Below are 22,838 nucleotides of genomic sequence, written 5' to 3' on the forward strand. Positions count from 1 at the left end.
TTCCCTGCTTTCCCCGCCCACAGGTGCCTATGATTGGTTGCAGTGAGACACGCCCCCACGCTGAGTGACAGGTGTCACACTGCACCCAATCACAGCAGCCGGTGGGCGTGTCTATACTGTGCAGTGAAATAAATAAATAAATAATTAAAAAAAAATGGTGTACGGTCCCCCCCAATTTTAATACCAGCTAGATAAAGCCATACGGCTGAAGGCTGGTATTCTCAGGATGGGGAGCTCCACGTTATGGGGAGCCCCCCAGCCTAACAATATCAGTCAGCAGCCTGATATTTTTGCGCTCTCTGTCACATTTGGTGTCACAATCTATTGCAAACTTATTGTGACAAGGGCTAAAAGGAAGCAGAAAGTGTTCAACCCCCAAAAATCCAATGAGCTTAAAAGCCAAGTACACCTTCATATAGAATTTATTTTACTGTTCATTTGCTTCCTAAACGCATCATTTGGCAGCTGCAGAGTCTGTAACATCTTTAACTAGGTAAACACTGTAGCAAAAATGTTACAAATCCATAAGAGCTCCGCTCCTGATTCTGATGGTTCTCACCTCTCTTCACTCAGTTTTAGCAGGAAGAAGGAGGAGAACGTTTTACACAGATTTCCAGAGTATGTGTATAAAGGAAAGCAGATAGAATCCCTGGGCAGAGAAAAGATGTAACAGATAAGGAGGAAAAAACATGAAGATGAAATAAGTGAAGGACAGAAGCTGGGACGGTACTTGAAGAGTGAAGAGAGCAGTATCCTAGATACACAAAAATCTCACATCCAGCCTATATTACTGGGAGAGACACACAGAGCTCACATCCAGCCTATATTACTGGGAGAGACACACAGAGCTCACATCCGGCCTATATTACTGGGAGAGACACACAGAACTCACATCCAGCCTATATTACTTGGAGAGACACACAGACCTCACATTCAGCCTATATTACAGGGAGAGATACACAGACCTCACATCCAGCTTATATTACTGGGAGAGATACACAGACCTCACATCCAGCCTATATTACTGGGAGAGACACAGGACTCACATCCAGCCTATATTACTGGGAGAGACACACAGACCTCACATCCAGCCTATATTACTGGGAGAGACACACAGAGCTCACATCCAGCCTATATTACTGGGAGAGACACACAGAGCTCACATCCAGCCTATATTACTGGGAGAGACACACAGAACTCACATCCAGCCTATATTACTGGGAGAGACACACAGACCTCACATCCAGCCTACATTACTGGGAGAGACACACAGAGCTCACATCCAGCCTATATTACTGGGAGAGACACACAGAGCTCACATCCAGCCTATATTACTGGGAGAGACACCCAGACCTCACATCCAGCCTATATTACTGGAAGAGACACTGAGCTCACATCCAGCCTATATTACTGGGAGAGACACACAGACCTCACATCCAGCCTATATTACTGGGAGAGACATACAGACCTCACATCCAGCCTATATTACTGGGAGAGACATACAGACCTCACATCCAGCCTATATTACTGGGAGAGACACACAGAGCTCACATCCAGCCTATATTACTGGGAGAGACACACATAGCTCACATCCAGCCTATATTACTGGGAGAGATACACAGAGCTCACATCCAGCCTATATTACTGGGAGAGACACACAGAGCTCACATCCAGCCTATATTACTGGGAGAGACACACAGAGCTCACATCCAGCTTATATTACTGGGAGAGATACACAGAGCTCACATCCAGACTATATTACAGGGAAAGACACACAGACCTCACATCCAGCCTATATTACTGGGAGAGATACACAGAGCTCACATCCAGCCTATATTACTGGGGGAGACACACAGAGCTCATATCCAGCCAATATTACTGGGAGAGATACAGACCTCACATCCAGCCTATATTACTGGGAGAGACACACAGAGTTCACATCCAGGTTATATTACTGGGAGAGACACACAGAGCTCACATCCAGCCTATATTACTGGGAGAGACACACAGACCTCACATCCAGCCTATATTACTGGGAGAGACACACAGAGCTCACATTCATCCTATATTACTGGGGGAGACACACAGAGCTCACATCCAGCCTATATTACAGGGAGAGATACAGACCTCACATCCAGCCTATATTACTGGGAGAGACACACAGAGTTCACATCCAGGTTATATTACTGGGAGAGACACACAGAGCTCACATCCAGCCTATATTACTGGGAGAGACACAGACCTCACATCTAGCCTATATTACTGGGAGAGACACACAGAGCTCACATTCATCCTATATTATTGGGGGAGACACACAGAGCTCATATCCAGCCAATATTACTGGGAGAGACACACAGAGCTCACATCCAGCCTATATTACTGGGGGAGACACACAGAGCTCATATCCAGCCAATATTACTGGGAGAGATACAGACCTCACATCCAGCCTATATTACTGGGAGAGACACACAGAGCTCACATCCAGCCTATATTACTGGGAGAGACACACAGACCTCACATCTAGCCTATATTACTGGGAGAGACACACAGAGCTCACATTCATCCTATATTACTGGGAGAGATACACAGACCTCACATCCAGCCTATATTACTGGGAGAGATACACAGAGCTCACATCCAGCCTATATTACAGGGAGAGACACACAGAGCTCACATTCATCCTATATTACTGGGGGAGACACACAGACCTCACATCTAGCCTATATTACAGGGAGAGACACACAGACCTCACATCCAGCCTATATTACAGGGAGAGACACACAGAGCTCACATTCATCCTATATTACTGGGGGAGACACACAGAGAGATCACATCCAGCCTATATTACTGGGAGAGACACACAGAGCTCACATCCAGCCTATATTACTGGGAGAGACGCACAGACCTCACATCCAGCCTATATTACTGGGAGAGACGCACAGACCTCACATCCAGCCTATATTACTGGGAGAGACACACACAGAGATCACATCAGGCCTATATTACTGGGAGAGACACACAGACCTCACATCCAGCCTATATTACTGGGAGAGACACACAGACCTCACATCCAGCCTATATTACTGGGAGAGACACACAGAGCTCACATCCAGCCTATATTACTGGGAGAGACACACAGACCTCACATCCAGCCTATATTACTGGGAGAGACACACAGAGCTGACATCCAGCCTATATTACTGGGAGAGACACACAGAGCTCACATCCAGCCTATATTACTGGGAGAGACACAGACCTCACATCCAGCTTATATTACTGGGAGAGATACACAGAGCTCACATCCAGCCTATATTACAGGGAGAGACACACAGACCTCACATCCAGCCTATATTACTGGGGGAGACACACAGAGCTCATATCCAGCCTATATTACTGGGAGAGACACACATAGGTCACATCCAGCCTATATTACTGGGAGAGACACACAGAGTTCACATCCAGGTTATATTACTGGGAGAGACACACAGAGCTCACATCCAGCCTATATTACTGGGAGAGACACACAGACCTCACATCTAGCCTATATTACTGGGAGAGACACACAGAGCTCACATTCATCCTATATTATTGGGGGAGACACACAGAGCTCATATCCAGCCAATATTACTGGGAGAGACACACAGACCTCACATCCAGCCTATATTACTGGGAGAGACACACAGAGCTCACATCCAGCCTATATTACTGGGAGAGATACACAGACCTCACATCCAGCCTATATTACTGGGAGAGATACACAGAGCTCACATCCAGCCTATATTACAGGGAGAGACACACAGAGCTCACATTCATCCTATATTACTGGGGGAGACACACAGACCTCACATCTAGCCTATATTACAGGGAGAGACACACATACCTCACATCCAGCCTATATTACAGGGAGAGACACACAGAGCTCACATTCATCCTATATTACTGGGGGAGACACACAGAGCTCATATCCAGCCAATATTACTGGGAGAGACACACAGAGAGATCACATCCAGCCTATATTACTGGGAGAGACACACAGAGCTCACATCCAGCCTATATTACTGGGAGAGACGCACAGACCTCACATCCAGCCTATATTACTGGGAGAGACACACAGTTCACATCCAGCCTATATTACTGGGAGAGACACACACAGAGATCACATCCGGCCTATATTACTGGGAGACACACAGACCTCACATCCGGCCTATATTACTGGGAGACACACAGACCTCACATCCAGCCTATATTACTGGGAGAGACACACATACCTCACATCCAGCCTATATTACAGGGAGAGACACACAGAGCTCACATTCATCCTATATTACTGGGGGAGACACACAGAGCTCATATCCAGCCAATATTACTGGGAGAGACACACAGAGAGATCACATCCAGCCTATATTACTGGGAGAGACACACAGAGCTCACATCCAGCCTATATTACTGGGAGAGACGCACAGACCTCACATCCAGCCTATATTACTGGGAGACACACAGACCTCACATCCAGCCTATATTACTGGGAGACACACACAGACCTCACATCCAGCCTATATTACTGGGAGAGACACACATACCTCACATCCAGCCTATATTACAGGGAGAGACACACAGAGCTCACATTCATCCTATATTACTGGGGGAGACACACAGAGCTCATATCCAGCCAATATTACTGGGAGAGACACACAGAGAGATCACATCCAGCCTATGTTACTGGGAGAGACACACAGACCTCACATCCAGCCTATATTACTGGGAGAGACACACAGACCTCACATCCAGCCTATATTACTGGGAGAGACACACAGTTCACATCCAGCCTATATTACTGGGAGAGACACACACATAGATCACATCCGGCCTATATTACTGGGAGACACACAGACCTCACATCCGGCCTATATTACTGGGAGACACACAGACCTCACATCCAGCCTATATTACTGGGAGAGAAAGTCTCACCAGGAAAATCCCTGAACTTATAACAGACTGCAAATTGCACATTAGTGTGTCAGAAAATGTATAAAGTGATGACGATTGCAGACTGAAATTAACTAAAACCAGTAACATATGTAAAAATCTTTTTTTTCTTCCATGTGCAATGTGGCTTCTTATCCAATTTGAACAATTGTTTTATATTAGGAAGGCTGCCCCAAAATAACTAATATCAAATCATCTTGCTCATTGCACCCCCAGCAGTCATCGGTGAGGGAACCTGGCAGTGTTTCATTTCCCTGCAGCGCCACCATAGGACAACTGATGCATTGCAGTAGATGTGTAATGTAATCACTGGATAGTGAGTGTAATGCATGGACATGCCGGGGCACCAGGGAGCGAAACGCGCGTCGTCACTTGTCACACCTTGATGATCACATAATGACAGTCCATAGCTGAGGACCACGATGATCAGTATTTACTATACACATATGTCCAACCTTCCAGTATGGAGAACTGAATATCCACAGTATATATTACATTGGCTACATGGGATGAGATATATGCATGAGTGTGGACTGTGTAAACGGCATATACCTAGACACACAATGATGAGTCCTGCTCACAGGTCCGAGGACGGTCCAGCTCAAGTCTCTACAATTCTCATAACCATGAAATACGGATTCCTTTAATGCATCTTGAAGGAAACTTGTGTCGGTCAAAGTGACCTCTCCGATGACTGTCGTCCTCCAGGCGGAGCCTGATCCTGACTGTGATGGCACAGCGCCCCCTAGCCACAAAATGTCTTATCATTCTCCTGTATGCGGCTGACTCCGTGCCGTCTCATGGACTCCCATCACAAGGAATTGCGGTCCAGACCTGGAAGAACCAAACGAAAAGAAAGGCTGTCATGAAATAAGGTGGAGCTGGCGGGACGGGGGACAGAAGACACACGAAGCCGTGGAGTAAACCCTGAAAGCGGAGAAAGGGTTCAGGATGGCAGAAGAGGTCACCACTGAGGGGCGCAGGGTTCACACTGTGCAAGAAGACAGACACGTGCGAGCGGTGCACAGGGGAGCAGCTCTTCACCCACAACTTCTGCTCTAACTTTCTGGACCTCCGGATGGCAACTTTTTCAAAACATTTCGAGCTACTTTGCAGAATATAATTGGGAACCAATTAAACATAAATACCCTAAAAAGAAGTCACAATGTGAATGACTCCTATCATTGGCGATGTTCTGCATAGACTCCGTCCCTACCCGTCGGCAGAATACAGAATGGGATGGGCCTTTGACCAATGTCCGTAGGGGTCCGTATTAAGTGTTTTGCAGCCCCAACAAACCAGTTGCTGCCCAATGATCCTGTGGAGCTGCTAAAGGAGTCCTCCACCCACCTTAGATCCTACCATTGCTACTGTACTTAACATCTAAGAGATAAACAGCCAGAAACATAGGAAGCTCCCATGTAAGGTGGCAGCAGCAACTTCCAACCACCAGCAGGGGGAGCCCAGGAGCTAACTGTTTACTGTCTGCAGTGAGCTCCCTCTAGTGGTGGCTGCAGGAAGACATATTATAAAGCAATAATAATTCTAAGCCGGAGATTCGGGGCTCTGTGTCAGAAAAACACAAACTGTAACTCCAATCTGCATAAAGATATAATAAATAATATGCACAACTGTGCAACTAAGGTGACCCTTAATTTTATGGAGTTCTTTACTTTTCAAATGCCAAATTGCTACAGTGGTGCTTATTAATAAATAGATCACAAAGTGTCCCCCAACCGATTCATTGACCTTCAGAGGTCAGAAAAACTGGTAACAAGTCTTTAATGCTCTCTCAGTGCCACCATTGTAGAAACAAAGAATTGAATAGAACCCAATAACATCAATGGGAAGTCTGAGTAAGCAGGACAGGACAAGTCCTCCAGGGCAAAGGACAGTCTCTAAAAACCTCTGGCCTAAAGATGAGGATCCTGCACAGAGGACCCCTCCGAATAATTCCATAATGGGGTATATAATAACTTGGGTTCTAAACTGGACACATAGTTTCCAGATATATTCTGCAAACTAGTAACAAAACGTTTTGCAAACTCTCTTTGGGGCATGCAAATTCACATGCGTGATCCACAGTCCATTGCAAAATTTGATTATTTTGCATCTGACAATGACAACTGACTACAAGAAGAAAAAAAGAGGAGGAAGAAGAAGAAGAAGAAGCAGAAGAAGAAGAAGAAGAGGAGAGCGGGCGCCCAGGACACTTCAGGAGAGCAGCAGGAGGAAAAACAAAAAGGAAAGCAAAAAATTCAGGCAGAGCGTAAAACCTTGTGACAGCATAAATGCAGAATTCTGAGGCTCCGGGGTGCAAAGTGCAAAGATGAGCTTTCCAGACAATTCTCACACGGACGGACGTTTGCTCCTGCTAAATACTGTAGGGGGCGTACCTGTGCCTTAGAGAGGAGAAGGAGGTGCAGGGTGAAGGTGGAAAAGAGACTTCGCAGGGTTAGGAATTAAGGGCATCAATACCTGCGGGGGTTAAAACCAGGGCTTGTAAGATGTCAGAGAGGGAGACAATCCCACGGGGCCGATGCTCGTCATCCACCAGAACCAGGCGATGAACCTGACAAAAGGAAGGACAACCATGGAGAACAGGATGGTATAACCTGGGCATCATCTCCTGTATATAATTATATATGTACAGCCTGTATAACCTGGGCATCTCCTGTATATAATTATATATGTACAGCCGGTATAACCTGGGCATCTCCTGTATATAATTATATATGTACAGCCGGTATAACCTGGGCATCTCCTGTATATAATTATATATGTACAGCCGATATAACCTGGGCATCTCCTGTATATAATTATATATGTACAGCTGGTATAACCTGGGCATCTCCTGTATATAATTATATATGTACAGCCGGTATAACCTGGGCATCTCCTGTATATAATTATATATGTACAGCCGGTATAACCTGGGCATCTCCTGTATATAATTATATATGTACAGCTGGTATAACCTGGGCATCTTCTGTATATAATTATATATGTACAGCCGGTATAACCTGGGCATCTCCTGTATATAATTATATATGTACAGCCGGTATAACCCGGGCATCTCCTGTATATAATTATATATGTACAGCTGGTATAACCTGGGCATCTTCTGTATATAATTATATATGTACAGCTGGTATAACCTGGGCATCTCCTGTATATAATTATATATGTACAGCCGGTATAACCCGGGCATCTGCTGTATATAATTATATATGTACAGCCGGTATAACCCGGGCATCTCCTGTATATAATTATATATGTACAGCTGGTATAACCTGGATATCTCCTGTATATAATTATATATGTACAGCCGGTATAACCTGGGCATCTCCTGTATATAATTATATATGTAATAATAATTAATAATAATAATTTTATTCATTTATATAGCGCTATTAATTCCACAGCGCTTTACATACATTTGCAACACTGTCCCCATTGGGGCTCACAATCTAGAGTCCCTATCTGTATGTCTTTGGAGTGTGGGAGGAAACCGGAGTACCCGGAGGAAACCCACGCAAACACGGGGAGAACATACAAACTCCTTGCAGATGGTGTCCTTGGTGGGATTTGAACCCAGGACCCCAGCGCTGCAAGGCTGCAGTGCTAACCACTGAGCCACCGTGCCGCCCACAGCCGGTATAACCTGGGCATCTCCTGTATATAATTATATATGTATAGCCGGTATAACCTGGGCATCTCCTGTATATAATTATATATGTACAGCCGGTATAACCTGGGCATCTCCTGTATATAATTATATATGTACAGCCGGTATAACCTGGGCATCTCCTGTATATAATTATATATGTACAGCTGGTATAACCTGGGCATCTCCTGTATATAATTATATATGTACAGCCGGTATAACCTGGGCATCTCCTGTATATAATTATATATGTACAGCCGGTATAACCTGGGCATCTCCTGTATATAATTATATATGTACAGCTGGTATAACCTGGGCATCTCCTGTATATAATTATATATGTACAGCCGGTATAACCCGGGCATCTCCTGTATATAATTATATATGTACAGCCGGTATAACCTGGGCATCTCCTGTATATAATTATATATGTACAGCCGGTATAACCTGGGCATCATCTCCTGTATATAATTATATATGTTCCACAATAAAGAGATGAAAGGTCGCACTCCAAAGGTCGAATAAAATATTTTTCTTTTTATTCCACGATCACATCAGGGGTACAGGTAGTGAGGGAGGATGAGGGTGTGCCACGTCGGACGACGGCAGCCGTTTCGCAAGTAACCTTGCTTCTACGGGTCCAGTGCATGCAAAGGTGCTGCATCCACCCTTAAATAACAGGTGAAATGGGTGCAGCATCCTTGCGTGAATGAAGTGCAAATTAAAAACATATACCAGCTGCACATATGTCAAATTCACATAGAAACTTATTACATATCAATTCCAAAATGGATTATAAATAATCGTAACATACATGGGTATAGTTAGAGTAAAAAATTAATTAAATATAGTGTTCATTATAGTTTAACCAAAGACATCTCAAAAAACACTATAAAAAAACAGGCTTATAGGAAAAAACCAGCATTATAGGAACACTGACAAATCATTTTTGTCATTCAGGCCAAGGGGACCGAGAGCATTTAAGTCTATAATCAATCTTGATTCCTTTCTAAGTAAAGAACGGTGCATATCACCTCCAGTGGGACAGGGATTAATTTTTATTACGCCTGCAAATTTTAAAAGGCGTGGATTACCACTATGATGTTCCTGCATATGAGCAATTAAACGTGGAGAACCTATCCCGGAGGTTATAGACTTAAAATGCTCCCTAAATCGAACATATAAAGGCCGAATTGTTTTACCTATATAATATTTTTGGCAGGGGCAAAAAATAACATATACCAGATAATTAGACTTACATGTGATAAGATCTTTTATTTTGAATAGCTCAGTACCAATTTTTAGAGTGTCTCCTGTACAATGATATTCACAAAAGGGGCAGCCGCCGCACCTATGGTTTCCTTTGATTTTATTTCGGTCTAACCACGTACCTAGTTTGGGTGTAGTAATACGATTATCTACCAGAATATCTCCTATGTTTTTGCATCGCCTATATGAAATCAAAGGACCCTCGTTTGTCATTTCACAGAGATCCTTGTCTTTATTAATTAAATGCCAGTGTTTTTTGATGCTTGATTTTATTGCATCATACATAGAATTAAATTTAAAATTAAAAACGCATCTATTTGAACTTTCGATTTTTGTTTTTTTCGAAATGGCATTTACATTTTTATTCTTATTTCCACTTTTATTTTTATATTCTTTATTTTTATTTTTATCATTTGGATCATAATTTAAAGATTTTTCGAAGGCAGAATTGATAACTGATATGGGATATCCTCGTTCTAATAGACGTTTTTTCAAGTCTGATGCTTGATGCAGAAAGGTTTCAGAATTATTGTGTACTCTTTTTAGCCGCAAAAATTGTCCATATGGGAGGGCTCTCTTTGTATGGGAGGGGTGCGCACTATTGAAATGAAGCAGAGTGTTCACTGCAGTTGGTTTTCTATATACTTGTCTGTCAATAATACCATCCGATATACTGAGTGTGACATCTAAAAAATCCAATTTTTGGTCCCCAAAAGTATGTGTAAAATACATATTGTAGGAATTATCATTATTTAGATATGACACAAAATTTTCAAAATCCTGCGCAGAACCGTCCCATACAAAGAAGCCATCGTCCATGTATCTGGCATATTTTTTTATATGTTTCAGATATGGATTTTTAGGACTGTAGATAAAGTCTTCCTCAAATGCTGCCAAAAAGAGATTTGCAAAAGTACATGCGGCGGGGGTACCCATCGCGGTACCCCCGCATTGCAAGTACCACTGGTCGTCAAATTTAAATGCATTATGATGCAAGATAAAACTTAAGGCTTCTGTGATGAAGTCTACTAAGATTGGATTCTGGTCAAAATTCAGCAAGACTCTCTTAATGGTCTGTACACCCTGATCCTGCGGGATACGGGTGTACAGACTCTCAATATCCAAAGCGGCAAGAGAGAAACCTTTCTGCCATTGAAAATTGTCAAGCATTTTAATTAGATCTCCCGTATTTTTTAAGAATGAGGGGATGCGGGTCAATAGTGGTTTAAGTAGCCATTCTAGGTAGTGAGATAATTATATATGTACAGCTGGTATAACCTGGGCATCTCCTGTATATAATTATATATGTACAGCCGGTATAACCTGGACATCTCCTGTATATAATTATATATGTACAGCCGGTATAACCTGGGCATCTCCTGTATATAATTATATATGTACAGCCGGTATAACCTGGGCATCTCCTGTATATAATTATATATGTACAGCCGGTATAACCTGGGCATCTCCTGTATATAATTATATATATACAGCCGGTATAACCTGGGCATCTCCTGTATATAATTATATATGTACAGCCGGTATAACCTGGGCATCTCCTGTATATAATTATATATGTACAGCTGGTATAACCTGGGCACCTCCTGTATATAATTATATATGTACAGCCGGTATAACCTGGGCATCTCCTGTATATAATTATATATGTACAGCCGGTATAACCTGGGCATCTCCTGTATATAATTATATATGTACAGCCGGTATAACCTGGGCATCTCCTGTATATAATTATATATGTACAGCCGGTATAACCTGGGCATCTCCTGTATATAATTATATATGTACAGCTGGTATAACCTGGGCACCTCCTGTATATAATTATATATGTACAGCCGGTATAACCTGGGCATCTCCTGTATATAATTATATATGTACAGCCGGTATAACCTGGGCATCTCCTGTATATAATTATATATGTACAGACGGTATAACCAGGGCATCTCCTGTATATAATTATATATGCACAGCTGGTATAACCTGGGCATCATCTCCTGTATATAATTATATATGTACAGCCGGTATAACCTGGGCATCTCCTGTATATAATTATATATGTACAGCCGTTATAACCTGGGCATCTCCTGTATATAATTATATATGTACAGCTGGTATAACCTGGGCACCTCCTGTATATAATTATATATGTACAGCCGGTATAACCTGGGCATCTCCTGTATATAATTATATATGTACAGCTGGTATAACCTGGGTATCTCCTGTATATAATTATATATGTACAGCTGGTATAACCTGGGCATCTTCTGTATATAATTATATATGTACAGCCGGTATAACCTGGGCATCTCCTGTATATAATTATATATGTACAGCCGGTATAACCTGGGTATCTCCTGTATATAATTATATATGTACAGCTGGTATAACCTGGGCACCTCCTGTATATAATTATATATGTACAGCCGGTATAACCTGGGCATCTCCTGTATATAATTATATATGTACAGCTGGTATAACCTGGGTATCTCCTGTATATAATTATATATGTACAGCTGGTATAACCTGGGCATCTCCTGTATATAATTATATATGTACAGCTGGTATAACCTGGGCACCTCCTGTATATAATTATATATGTACAGCCGGTATAACCTGGGTATCTCCTGTATATAATTATATATGTACAGCTGGTATAACCTGGGCATCTCCTGTATATAATTATATATGTACAGCTGGTATAACCTGGGCATCTTCTGTATATAATTATATATGTACAGCCGGTATAACCTGGGCATCTCCTGTATATAATTATATATGTACAGCCGGTATAACCTGGGCATCTCCTGTATATAATTATATATGTACAGCTGGTATAACCTGGGTATCTCCTGTATATAATTATATATGTACAGCCGGTATAACCTGGGCATCTCCTGTATATAATTATATATGTACAGCCGGTATAACCTGGGCATCTCCTGTATATAATTATATATGTACAGCTGGTATAACCTGGGCATCTCCTGTATATAATTATATATGTACAGCCGGTATAACCTGGGTATCTCCTGTATATAATTATATATGTACAGCTGGTATAACCTGGGTATCTCCTGTATATAATTATATATGTACAGCTGGTATAACCTGGGCATCTCCTGTATATAATTATATATGTACAGCTGGTATAACCTGGGCATCTCCTGTATATAATTATATATGTACAGCTGGTATAACCCGGGCATCTCCTGTATATAATTATATATGTACAGCCGGTATAACCTGGGCATCTCCTGTATATAATTATATATGTACAGCCGGTATAACCTGGGCATCTCCTGTATATAATTATATATGTACAGACGGTATAACCTGGGCATCTCCTGTATATAATTATATATGCACAGCCGGTATAACCTGGGCATCTCCTGTATATAGTTATATATGTACAGCCGGTATAACCTGGGAATCTCCTGTATATAATTATATATGTACAGCTGGTACACCCTGGGCATCTCCTGTATATAATTATATATGTACAGCCGGTATAACCTGGGCATCTCCTGTATATAATTATATATGTACAGCCGGTATAACCTGGACGTCTCCTGTATATAATTATATATGCACAGCTGGTATAACCTGGGTATCTCCTGTATATAATTATATATGTACAGCTGGTATAACCTGGGTATCTCCTGTATATAATTATATATGCACAGCTGGTATAACCTGGGTATCTCCTGTATATAATTATATATGCACAGCTGGTATAACCTGGGTATCTCCTGTATATAATTATATATGTACAGCCGGTATAACCTGGGCATCTCCTGTATATAATTATATATGTACAGCCAGTATAACCTGTGCATCTCCTGTATATAATTATATATGTACAGCCGGTATAACCTGGACGTCTCCTGTATATAATTATATATGTACAGCCGGTATAACCTGGGCATCTCCTGTATATAATTATATATGTACAGCCGGTATAACCTGGGCATCTCCTGTATATAATTATATATGTACAGCCGGTATAACCTGGGCATCTCCTGTATATAATTATATATGTACAGCTGGTATAACCTGGGCATCTCCTGTATATAATTATATATGTACAGCTGGTATAACCTGGGCATCTCCTGTATATAATTATATATGTACAGCCGGTATAACCTGGGCATCTCCTGTATATAATTATATATGTACAGCCGGTATAACCTGGGCATCTCCTGTATATAATTATATATGTACAGCTGGTATAACCTGGGCATCTCCTGTATATAATATCTTCTAGTGCTAGCATGTTATCCACCTTGCATCCAGTGCTTTCTTACAGGCTCTTACTCCTGAGGATATGGCAGAGTCTTCTATCGGGTCAGTACCTGTTCTCGGACTATTCGGTCAATCACAGCTTCCAGCTTTTCATAGGGATAACACATGAGGACGCCTTCCAGACACAGGGAGCGCTGGCGCAGAGCTTCGCCCACCGTTATATCCAGGTTATTATAAACTTTCTGGGCCGCTAAATGCTACGATACAAAGAAGACATAAAAAGACAAAAGTACTGATAACTCCGGATCGAGCGACCAAGTGACCGCAAAACATAAAACCCAAAATGTCTGACCGTCTGCAGCGCTCTGGAGGAACGTAACATACAGCACCTGAACCTCTCAGAGGATATCTATGCGCCCCCTCTGTTACCAAACTAAATACCCCAGAGAACCTGCGCTGGATACAATGTGTCCATTCGTGTAAATAAGGTGGAACATTCCGAGGATGTGGATGGACAGAGCTATTGTGCTATTTAGAGGCCAAGTAACAAATGCAGCACTAAATATAGATGATATCGGGGGCTTCTAGGCTCTTTAGTCAGAGGTAAAAGCAGCGTCTGTCTGGAGGGAGATGAACCCGATCTTCACAGCGACAAGCCGAGGAACACTCAGGACAGGCTCACCCGAGTGTAAACAATCCTTCAGAGACGTGAGCAGTGTTCTCTTTTCTCATCCGTATTCTGTCCATGTACAATTCATTTGTCTTTACAGAATTACAATGTATCCGTAAATATCGGAAACTATTCTGCGGCAACAGATATTATACTCGCACCCAATGAGCGACATCATCCGATAAATGGAGGAAAATCGTGCACGCTGCGATTCATGTCACACACAGGTCGGACAGTGACAAAAATCACTAATAGATCACACTCAAACCAAACACAGTAATGTGACCAACGTCACGGGGACGACACCGAATCCAAAACATGAAAGAAAGCGCGAAACATAAAGAGAACTCACTATAACATCGAAGCGAGAATACAACCCGACCACCTGCCCTGTAACGAGAGAAGAATTACAGTCATATAGGACTATTCCACACAGTACAGAGGGGCAGTATTATAGTAGTTATATTCCTGTACATAGGAGCAGTATTATAGTAGTTATATTCTTGTATATAGTGGGCAGTATTATAGTAGTTATATTATTGTAGATAGGAGCAGTATTATAGTAGTTATATTCTTGTATATAGGAGCAGTATTATAGTAGTTATATTATTATACATAGGGGCAGTATTATAGTAGTTATATTCTTGTACATAGGAGCAGTATTATAGTAGTTATATTCTTGTACATAGGAGCAGTATTATAGTAGTTATATTTTTGTATATAGTGAGCAGTATTATAGTAGTTATATTCTTGTACATAGTGGGCAGTATTATAGTAGTTATATTCTTGTACATAGGGGCAGTATTATAGTAGTTATATTCTTGTACATAGGGGCAGTATTATAGTAGTTATATTCTTGTATATAGCGGCAGTATTATAGTAGTTATATTCTTGTACATAGGGGCAGTATTATAGTAGTTATATTCTTGTATATAGGAGCAGTATTATAGTAGTTATATTATTATACATAGGGGCAGTATTATAGTAGTTATATTCTTGTACATAGGAGCAGTATTATAGTAGTTATATTCTTGTACATAGGAGCAGTATTATAGTAGTTATATTTTTGTATATAGTGAGCAGTATTATAGTAGTTATATTCTTGTACATAGTGGGCAGTATTATAGTAGTTATATTCTTGTACATAGGGGCAGTATTATAGTAGTTATATTCTTGTACATAGGGGCAGTATTATAGTAGTTATATTCTTGTACATAGGGGCAGTATTATAGTAGTTATATTTTTGTATATAGTGGGCAGTATTATAGTAGTTATATTTTTGTATATAGTGGGCAGTATTATAGTAGTTATATTCTTGTACATAGGGGCAGTATTATTGTTGTTATATTTTTGTAGATGGGTTCAGTATTATACATATATCTGGACTTCCTAAGATACTAAGACTGGTTGAGAAACAATTTCAGGAAAGTTGATCATTAGGAGGGAAATATCTGACAGGCCCTTACACCTTTATTTACAGGAGTGATATTGTGGCCTCCTGATATTGCAGCTCTATGTGCCTGCTTTTCTGTGCACTTGCTGCGCTATTATTAGCTGTAGATGCCGGGATGTGTTCAGAAATAGCAGCTGTAGAAGGATTAGATGGACGGGGTCCTGACCTCTTTTAACTAAGTTTCTGGACTGATCACAGGACTGTTAAGTTTGTTCTGAGGGAAGTTTATTCAGAAGATTCTGGGCAGAGGATCAGCCACAGGGGCTCATTCTGTGCAGAGGATCAGCCACAGGGGCTCGTTCTGTGCAGAGGATCAGCCACAGGGGCTCGTTCTGTGCAGAGGATCAGCCACAGGGGCTCGTTCTGTGCAGAGGATCAGCCACAGGGGCTCGTTCTGGGCAGAGGATCAGCCACAGGGGCTCGTTCTGGGCAGAGGATCAGCCACAGGGGCTCGTTCTGGGCAGAGGATCAGCCACAGGGGCTCGTTCTGGGCAGAGGATCAGCCACAGGGGCTCGTTCTGGGCAGAGGATCAGCCACAGGGGCTCGTTCTGTGCAGAGGATCAGCCGCAGGGGCTCGTTCTGGGCAGAGGATCAGCCGCAGGGGCTCGTTCTGTGCAGAGGATCAGCCGCAGGGGCTCGTTCTGTGCAGAGGATCAGCCGCAGGGGCTCGTTCTGGGCAGAGGATCAGCCACAGGGGCTCGTTCTGTGCAGAGGATCAGCCACAGGGGCTCGTTCTGTGCAGAGGATCAGCCACAGGGGCTCGTTCTGTGCAGAGGATCAACCACAGGGGCTTGTTCTGTGCAGAGGATCAGCCACAGGGGCTCGTTCTGTGCAGAGGATCAGCCGCAGGGGCTCGTTCTGGGCAGAGGATCAGCCACAGGGGCTCGTTCTGGGCAGAGGATCAGCCACAGGGGCTCGTTCTGTGCAGAGGATCAGCCACAGGGGCTCGTTCTGTGCAGAGGATCAGCCACAGGGGCTCGTTCTGTGCAGAGGATCAGCCACAGGGGCTCGTTCTGTGCAGAGGATCAGCCACAGGGGCTCGTTCTGTGCAGAGGATCAGCCACAGGGGCTCGTTCTGTGCAGAGGATCAGCCACAGGGGCTCGTTCTGTGCATAGAATCAGCCACAGGGGCTTGTTCTGTGCAGAGGATCAGCCACAGGGGCTCGTTCTGTGCAGAGGATCAACCACAGGGGCTCGTTCTGTGCAGAGGATCAGCCACAGGGGCTCGTTCTGTGCAGAGGATCAACCACAGGGGCTTGTTCTGTGCAGAGGATCAGCCACAGGGGCTCGTTCTGGGCAGAGGATCAGCCACAGGGGCTCGTTCTGGGCAGAGGATCAGCCACAGGAGCTCGTTCTGGGCAGAGGATCAGCCACAGGGGCTCGTTCTGTGCAGAGGATCAGCCACAGGGGCTCGTTCTGGGCAGAGGATCAGCCGCAGGGGCTCGTTCTGTGCAGAGGATCAGCCACAGGGGCTCGTTCTGTGCAGAGGATCAGCCGCAGGGGCTCGTTCTGTGTGATGAATATAACTCTCTCTATTCAGTTGGAAGAACCCATTATTTGATATATAGTTTTTTTACTTCTTGGAAAGTATTTTCCTCTAAGTCGCTGTTAAACATAAATCCTTAAATCCTGATCTGTTCATGACCGGTGATTTCCCCGCGCATCCCCCCCAGGTACAGAGACAGCGGCTCAGACTGCCCCCTGCTGGTGGCCATAGGAGCCGTTCTGTCATATATGAATGCTATAAGGAAGGGTTGTGTCTGGCGGTTGATGGCGCAGATATTAGCGGATAAAGCTGTGAGATTCCTGCGCTTCCTGTTACTTTCCATGTAAACGTTCTCACCCTGGACAGGAAACCTGCAATCCGGTTCTCATACAAGGACTCGGAACTAACTGAGAAGAACAGAATCTGCTACAAATGAAGGGGAAGTCATTGTGCCCTATGGAGAGGGGCAGGGTGCAGAATACAAGAAGCTGAGATTTGTGGTGCTGTACGGTCCTCACCGTCCGCCAAAGAGGGAGCATCATCTAATGGGCACAGGACGTACATACCACCTCCTAGGGGCGTAACTACACTATTGCACCTAGGCCCCAGGAAGCCTTTTACGCCAATATAAAAAGACTAATGCCATTAAAAACTTGCAATAAGAGGGGCCCCATTGGAGCTTTTGCGCTGGGGTCCATAAGCTCCTCAGACAACCCATTAAATACAGATGTGTGTACAAGAATATAGCTACTATAATACTGCTCCTATGTACAAGAATATAACTACTATAATACTGCTCCTATGTACAAGAATATAACTACTATAATACTGCTCCTATGTACAAGAATATAAATACTATAATACTGCCCCTATGTACAAGAATATAACTACTATAATACTGCCCCTATATACAAGAATATAACTACTATAATACTGCCCCTATGTACAAGAATATAACTACTATAATACAGCTCCTATGTACAAGAATATAACTACTATAATACTGCCCCTATGTACAAGAATATAACTACTATAATACTGCTCCTATGTACAAGAATATAACTACTATAATACTGCTCCTATGTACAAGAATATAACTACTATAATACTGCCCCTATGTACAAGAATATAACTACTATAATACTGCCCCCTATGTACAAGAATATAACTACTATAATACTGCCCCTATGTACAAGAATATAACTACTATAATACTGCCCCTATGTACAAGAATATAACTACTATAATACTGCCCCCTATGTACTAGAATATAACTACTATAATACTGCCCCTATGTACAAGAATATAACTACTATAATACTGCCCCTATGTACAAGAATATAACTACTATAATACTGCCCCTATGTACAAGAATATAACTACCATAATACTGCTCCTATATACAAGAATATAACTACTATAATACTGCCCCTATATACAAGAATATAACTACTATAACACTGCCCCTATGTACAAGAATATAACTACCATAATACTGCTCCTATATACAAGAATATAACTACTATAATACTGCCCCTATGTACAAGAATATAACTACCATAATACTGCTCCTATATACAAGAATATAACTACCATAATACTGCCCCTATGTACAAGAATATAACTACTATAATACTGCCCCTATGTACAAGAATATAACTACCATAATACTGCTCCTATATACAAGAATATAACTACTATAATACTGCTCCTATGTACAAGAATATAACTACTATAATACTGCTCCCTATGTCCAACAATATAACTACTATAATACTGCTCCTATGTACAAGAATATAACTACTATAATACTGCCCCCTATGTACTAGAATATAACTACTATAATACTGCTCCTATGTACAAGAATATAACTACTATAATACTGCCCCCTATGTACTAGAATATAACTACTATAATACTGCTCCTATGTACAAGAATATAACTACTATAATACTGCCCCTATGTACTAGAATATAACTACTATAATACTGCTCCTATGTACAAGAATATAACTACTATAATACTGCCCCCTATGTGCAAGAATATAACTACTATAATACTGCCCCCTATATACAAGAATATAACTACTATAATACTGCCCCCTATATACAAGAATATAACTACTATAATACTGCCCCCTATGTACAAGAATATAACTACTATAATACTGCCCCTATATACAAGAATATAACTACTATAATACTGCCCCCTATATACAAGAATATAACTACTATAATACTGCCCCTATATACAAGAATATAACTACTATAATACTGCCCCTATATACAAGAATATAACTACTATAATACTGCCCCCTATGTACAGTTAGGTCCAGAAATATTTGGACAGTCACACAAGTTTTGTTATTTTAGCTGTTTACAAAAACATGTTCAGAAATACAATTCTATATATAATATGGGCTGAAAGTGCACACTCCCAGCTGCAATATGAGAGTTTTCACATCCAAATCGGAGAAAGGGTTTAGGAATCATAGCTCTGTAATGCATAGCCTCCTCTTTTTCAAGGGACCAAAAGTAATTGGACAAGGGACTCTAAGGGCTGCAATTAACTCTGAAGGCGTCTCCCTCCCTGTAATCAATGAAGTAGTTAAAAGGTCTGGGGTTGATTACAGGTGTGTGGTTTTGCATTTGGAAGCTGTTGCTGTGACCAGACAACATGCGGTCCAAGGAACTCTCAATTGAGGTGAAGCAGAACATCCTGAGGCTGAAAAAAAGAAAAAATCCATCAGAGAGATAGCAGACATGCTTGGAGTAGCAAAATCAACAGTCGGGTACATTCTGAGAAAAAAGGAATTGACTGGTGAGCTTGGGAACTCAAAAAGACCTGGGCGTCCACGGATGACAACAGTGGTGGATGATCGCCGCATACTTTCTTTGGTGAAAAAGAACCCGTTCACAACATCAACTGAAGTCCAGAACACTCTCAGTGAAGTAGGTGTATCTGTCTCTAAGTCACCAGTAAAGAGAAGACTCCATGAAAGTAAATACAAAGGGTTCACATCTAGATGCAAACCATTCATCAATTCCAAAAATAGACAGGCCAGAGTTACATTTGCTGAAAAACACCTCATGAAGCCAGCTCAGTTCTGGAAAAGTATTCTATGGACAGATGAGACAAAGATCAACCTGTACCAGAATGATGGGAAGAAAAAAGTTTGGAGAAGAAAGGGAACGGCACATGATCCAAGGCACACCACATCCTCTGTAAAACATGGTGGAGGCAACGTGATGGCATGGGCATGCATGACTTTCAATGGCACTGGGTCACTTGTGTTTATTGATGACATAACAGCAGACAAGAGTAGCCGGATGAATTCTGAAGTGTACCGGGATATACTTTCAGCCCAGATTCAGCCAAATGCCGCAAAGTTGATCGGACGGCGCTTCATAGTACAGATGGACAATGACCCCAAGCATACAGCCAAAGCTACCCAGGAGTTCATGAGTGCAAAAAAGTGGAACATTCTGCAATGGCCAAGTCAATCACCAGATCTTAACCCAATTGAGCATGCATTTCACTTGCTCAAATCCAGACTTAAGACGGAAAGACCCACAAACAAGCAAGACCTGAAGGCTGCGGCTGTAAAGGTCTGGCAAAGCATTAAGAAGGAGGAAACCCAGCGTTTGGTGATGTCCATGGGTTCCAGACTTAAGGCAGTGATTGCATCCAAAGGATTTGCAACAAAATATTGAAAATAAAAATATTTTGTTTGGGTTTGGTTTATTTGTCCAATTACTTTTGACCTCCTAAAATGTGGAGTGTTTGTAAAGAAATGTGACAATTCCTACAATTTCTATCAGATATTTTTGTTCAAACCTTCAAATTAAACGTTACAATCTGCACTTGAATTCTGTTGTAGAGATTTCATTTCAAATCCAATGTGGTGGCATGCAGAGCCCAACTCGCCAAAATTGTGTCACTGTCCAAAGATTTCTGGACCTAACTGTACAAGAATATAACTACTATAATACTGCTCCTATGTATAAGAATATAACTACTATAATACTGCCCCTATGTACAAGAATATAACTACTATAATACTGCCCCTATGTACAAAAATATAACTATTATAATACTGCCCCTATGTACAAAAATATAACTATTATAATACTGCCCCCTATGTACAAGAATATAACTATAAGGCTATGTGTCCACGGTAGAATGTACCTGCGGACTTTTCTGCCTGAAAATCCGCGACTTTCGCGGCAAATCCGCACCCGCGGATTTGCCGCGGATTTACCGCGGATTTTTTTTTTTTTCCCATTCTATACCCAAATCCGCACCAAAATCCGCAACAAACAATTGACATGCTGCAGATTTTTCCGCATCAAAATCCGCAGCAAATCCGCAGCGGAAAAATCCGCAGCATGGACACAGCATTTCCAAAATGCCATTGAAATGGCTTGGAAGTGCCGCTGCTGCAGATTTTCAGTAAATCCGCGGCAAAATCCGCGGTAAATCCGCAGCGTGGGCACATAGCCTTATAATACTGCCCCTATGTACAAAAATATAACTACTATAATGTTTGAGGGAAGGTGGATCCATTGGGTGTTAAAAGTTTGGAAAGATATGTTGCACCCCCGGGAGGCGCGAGGCATGTGTGCAGGTGAATACGATCCCAGCTGGCGGGTGTTTGTCCGTCAGTGCAGACTCACCGGTCTCGTTCACTACAGGCAGCGCGGACACCCTCCTTTCCACAAAGATCTCCAGCGCGCTGTACACGGTGGACGTATCGTGGATAATGGCCACATCCCTGAAGGTGCCGATCCCCAGCTCCTGGATGGTCCTCTGCAGGAAGCGCGGTCTGGGGATGGTCTCCCCCTATAGGGCGGAGAACACATTCATAGAAAATGTACGACTGCCGAGCCAACCACCACCAATCATCAGCTCGGCACAGCGGTGGCCATTGCGTCTGGCTAATCTGGTGACGTGGTCAGAAGCCGTTATACACTGACAATTCTTTTACAGGAATGCTGTAATGTTTATTTAACATCATGTCCTTCTTACATTATTTGGATTAACTAC

At 42.3% G+C, this 22,838-nt stretch overlaps 1 protein-coding gene across 3 annotated transcripts in view; it reads right to left on the reverse strand.

Moving 5' to 3' along the window:
- Window positions 1-406: 406 nt before the first annotated feature.
- PRKAG3 (protein kinase AMP-activated non-catalytic subunit gamma 3) overlaps window positions 407-22,838 on the reverse strand; it is a 42,362-nt gene continuing 19,930 nt past the window's right edge. For 2 of the 3 annotated variants that reach the window (XR_012724723.1, XR_012724724.1), the window contains 5 exons: window positions 22,469-22,634; window positions 15,205-15,242; window positions 14,293-14,439; window positions 7,383-7,558; window positions 407-5,820 (listed from right to left, as the gene is read on the reverse strand). Coding sequence is in view for 1 of the 3 variants with exons in the window: in XM_075317090.1 (XP_075173205.1) it covers window positions 5,798-5,820; window positions 7,465-7,558; window positions 14,293-14,439; window positions 15,205-15,242; window positions 22,469-22,634 (468 nt within the window). In the remaining 2 variants the exon portion in view is untranslated. The remainder of the gene's footprint in view (window positions 5,821-7,382; window positions 7,559-14,292; window positions 14,440-15,204; window positions 15,243-22,468; window positions 22,635-22,838) is intronic. The other variant, XM_075317090.1, reaches the window with a different exon arrangement.

Source organism: Anomaloglossus baeobatrachus, chromosome 7 (genome assembly GCF_048569485.1).
Source record: "Anomaloglossus baeobatrachus isolate aAnoBae1 chromosome 7, aAnoBae1.hap1, whole genome shotgun sequence".
Classification (NCBI taxonomy): Eukaryota; Metazoa; Chordata; class Amphibia; order Anura; family Aromobatidae; genus Anomaloglossus; species Anomaloglossus baeobatrachus.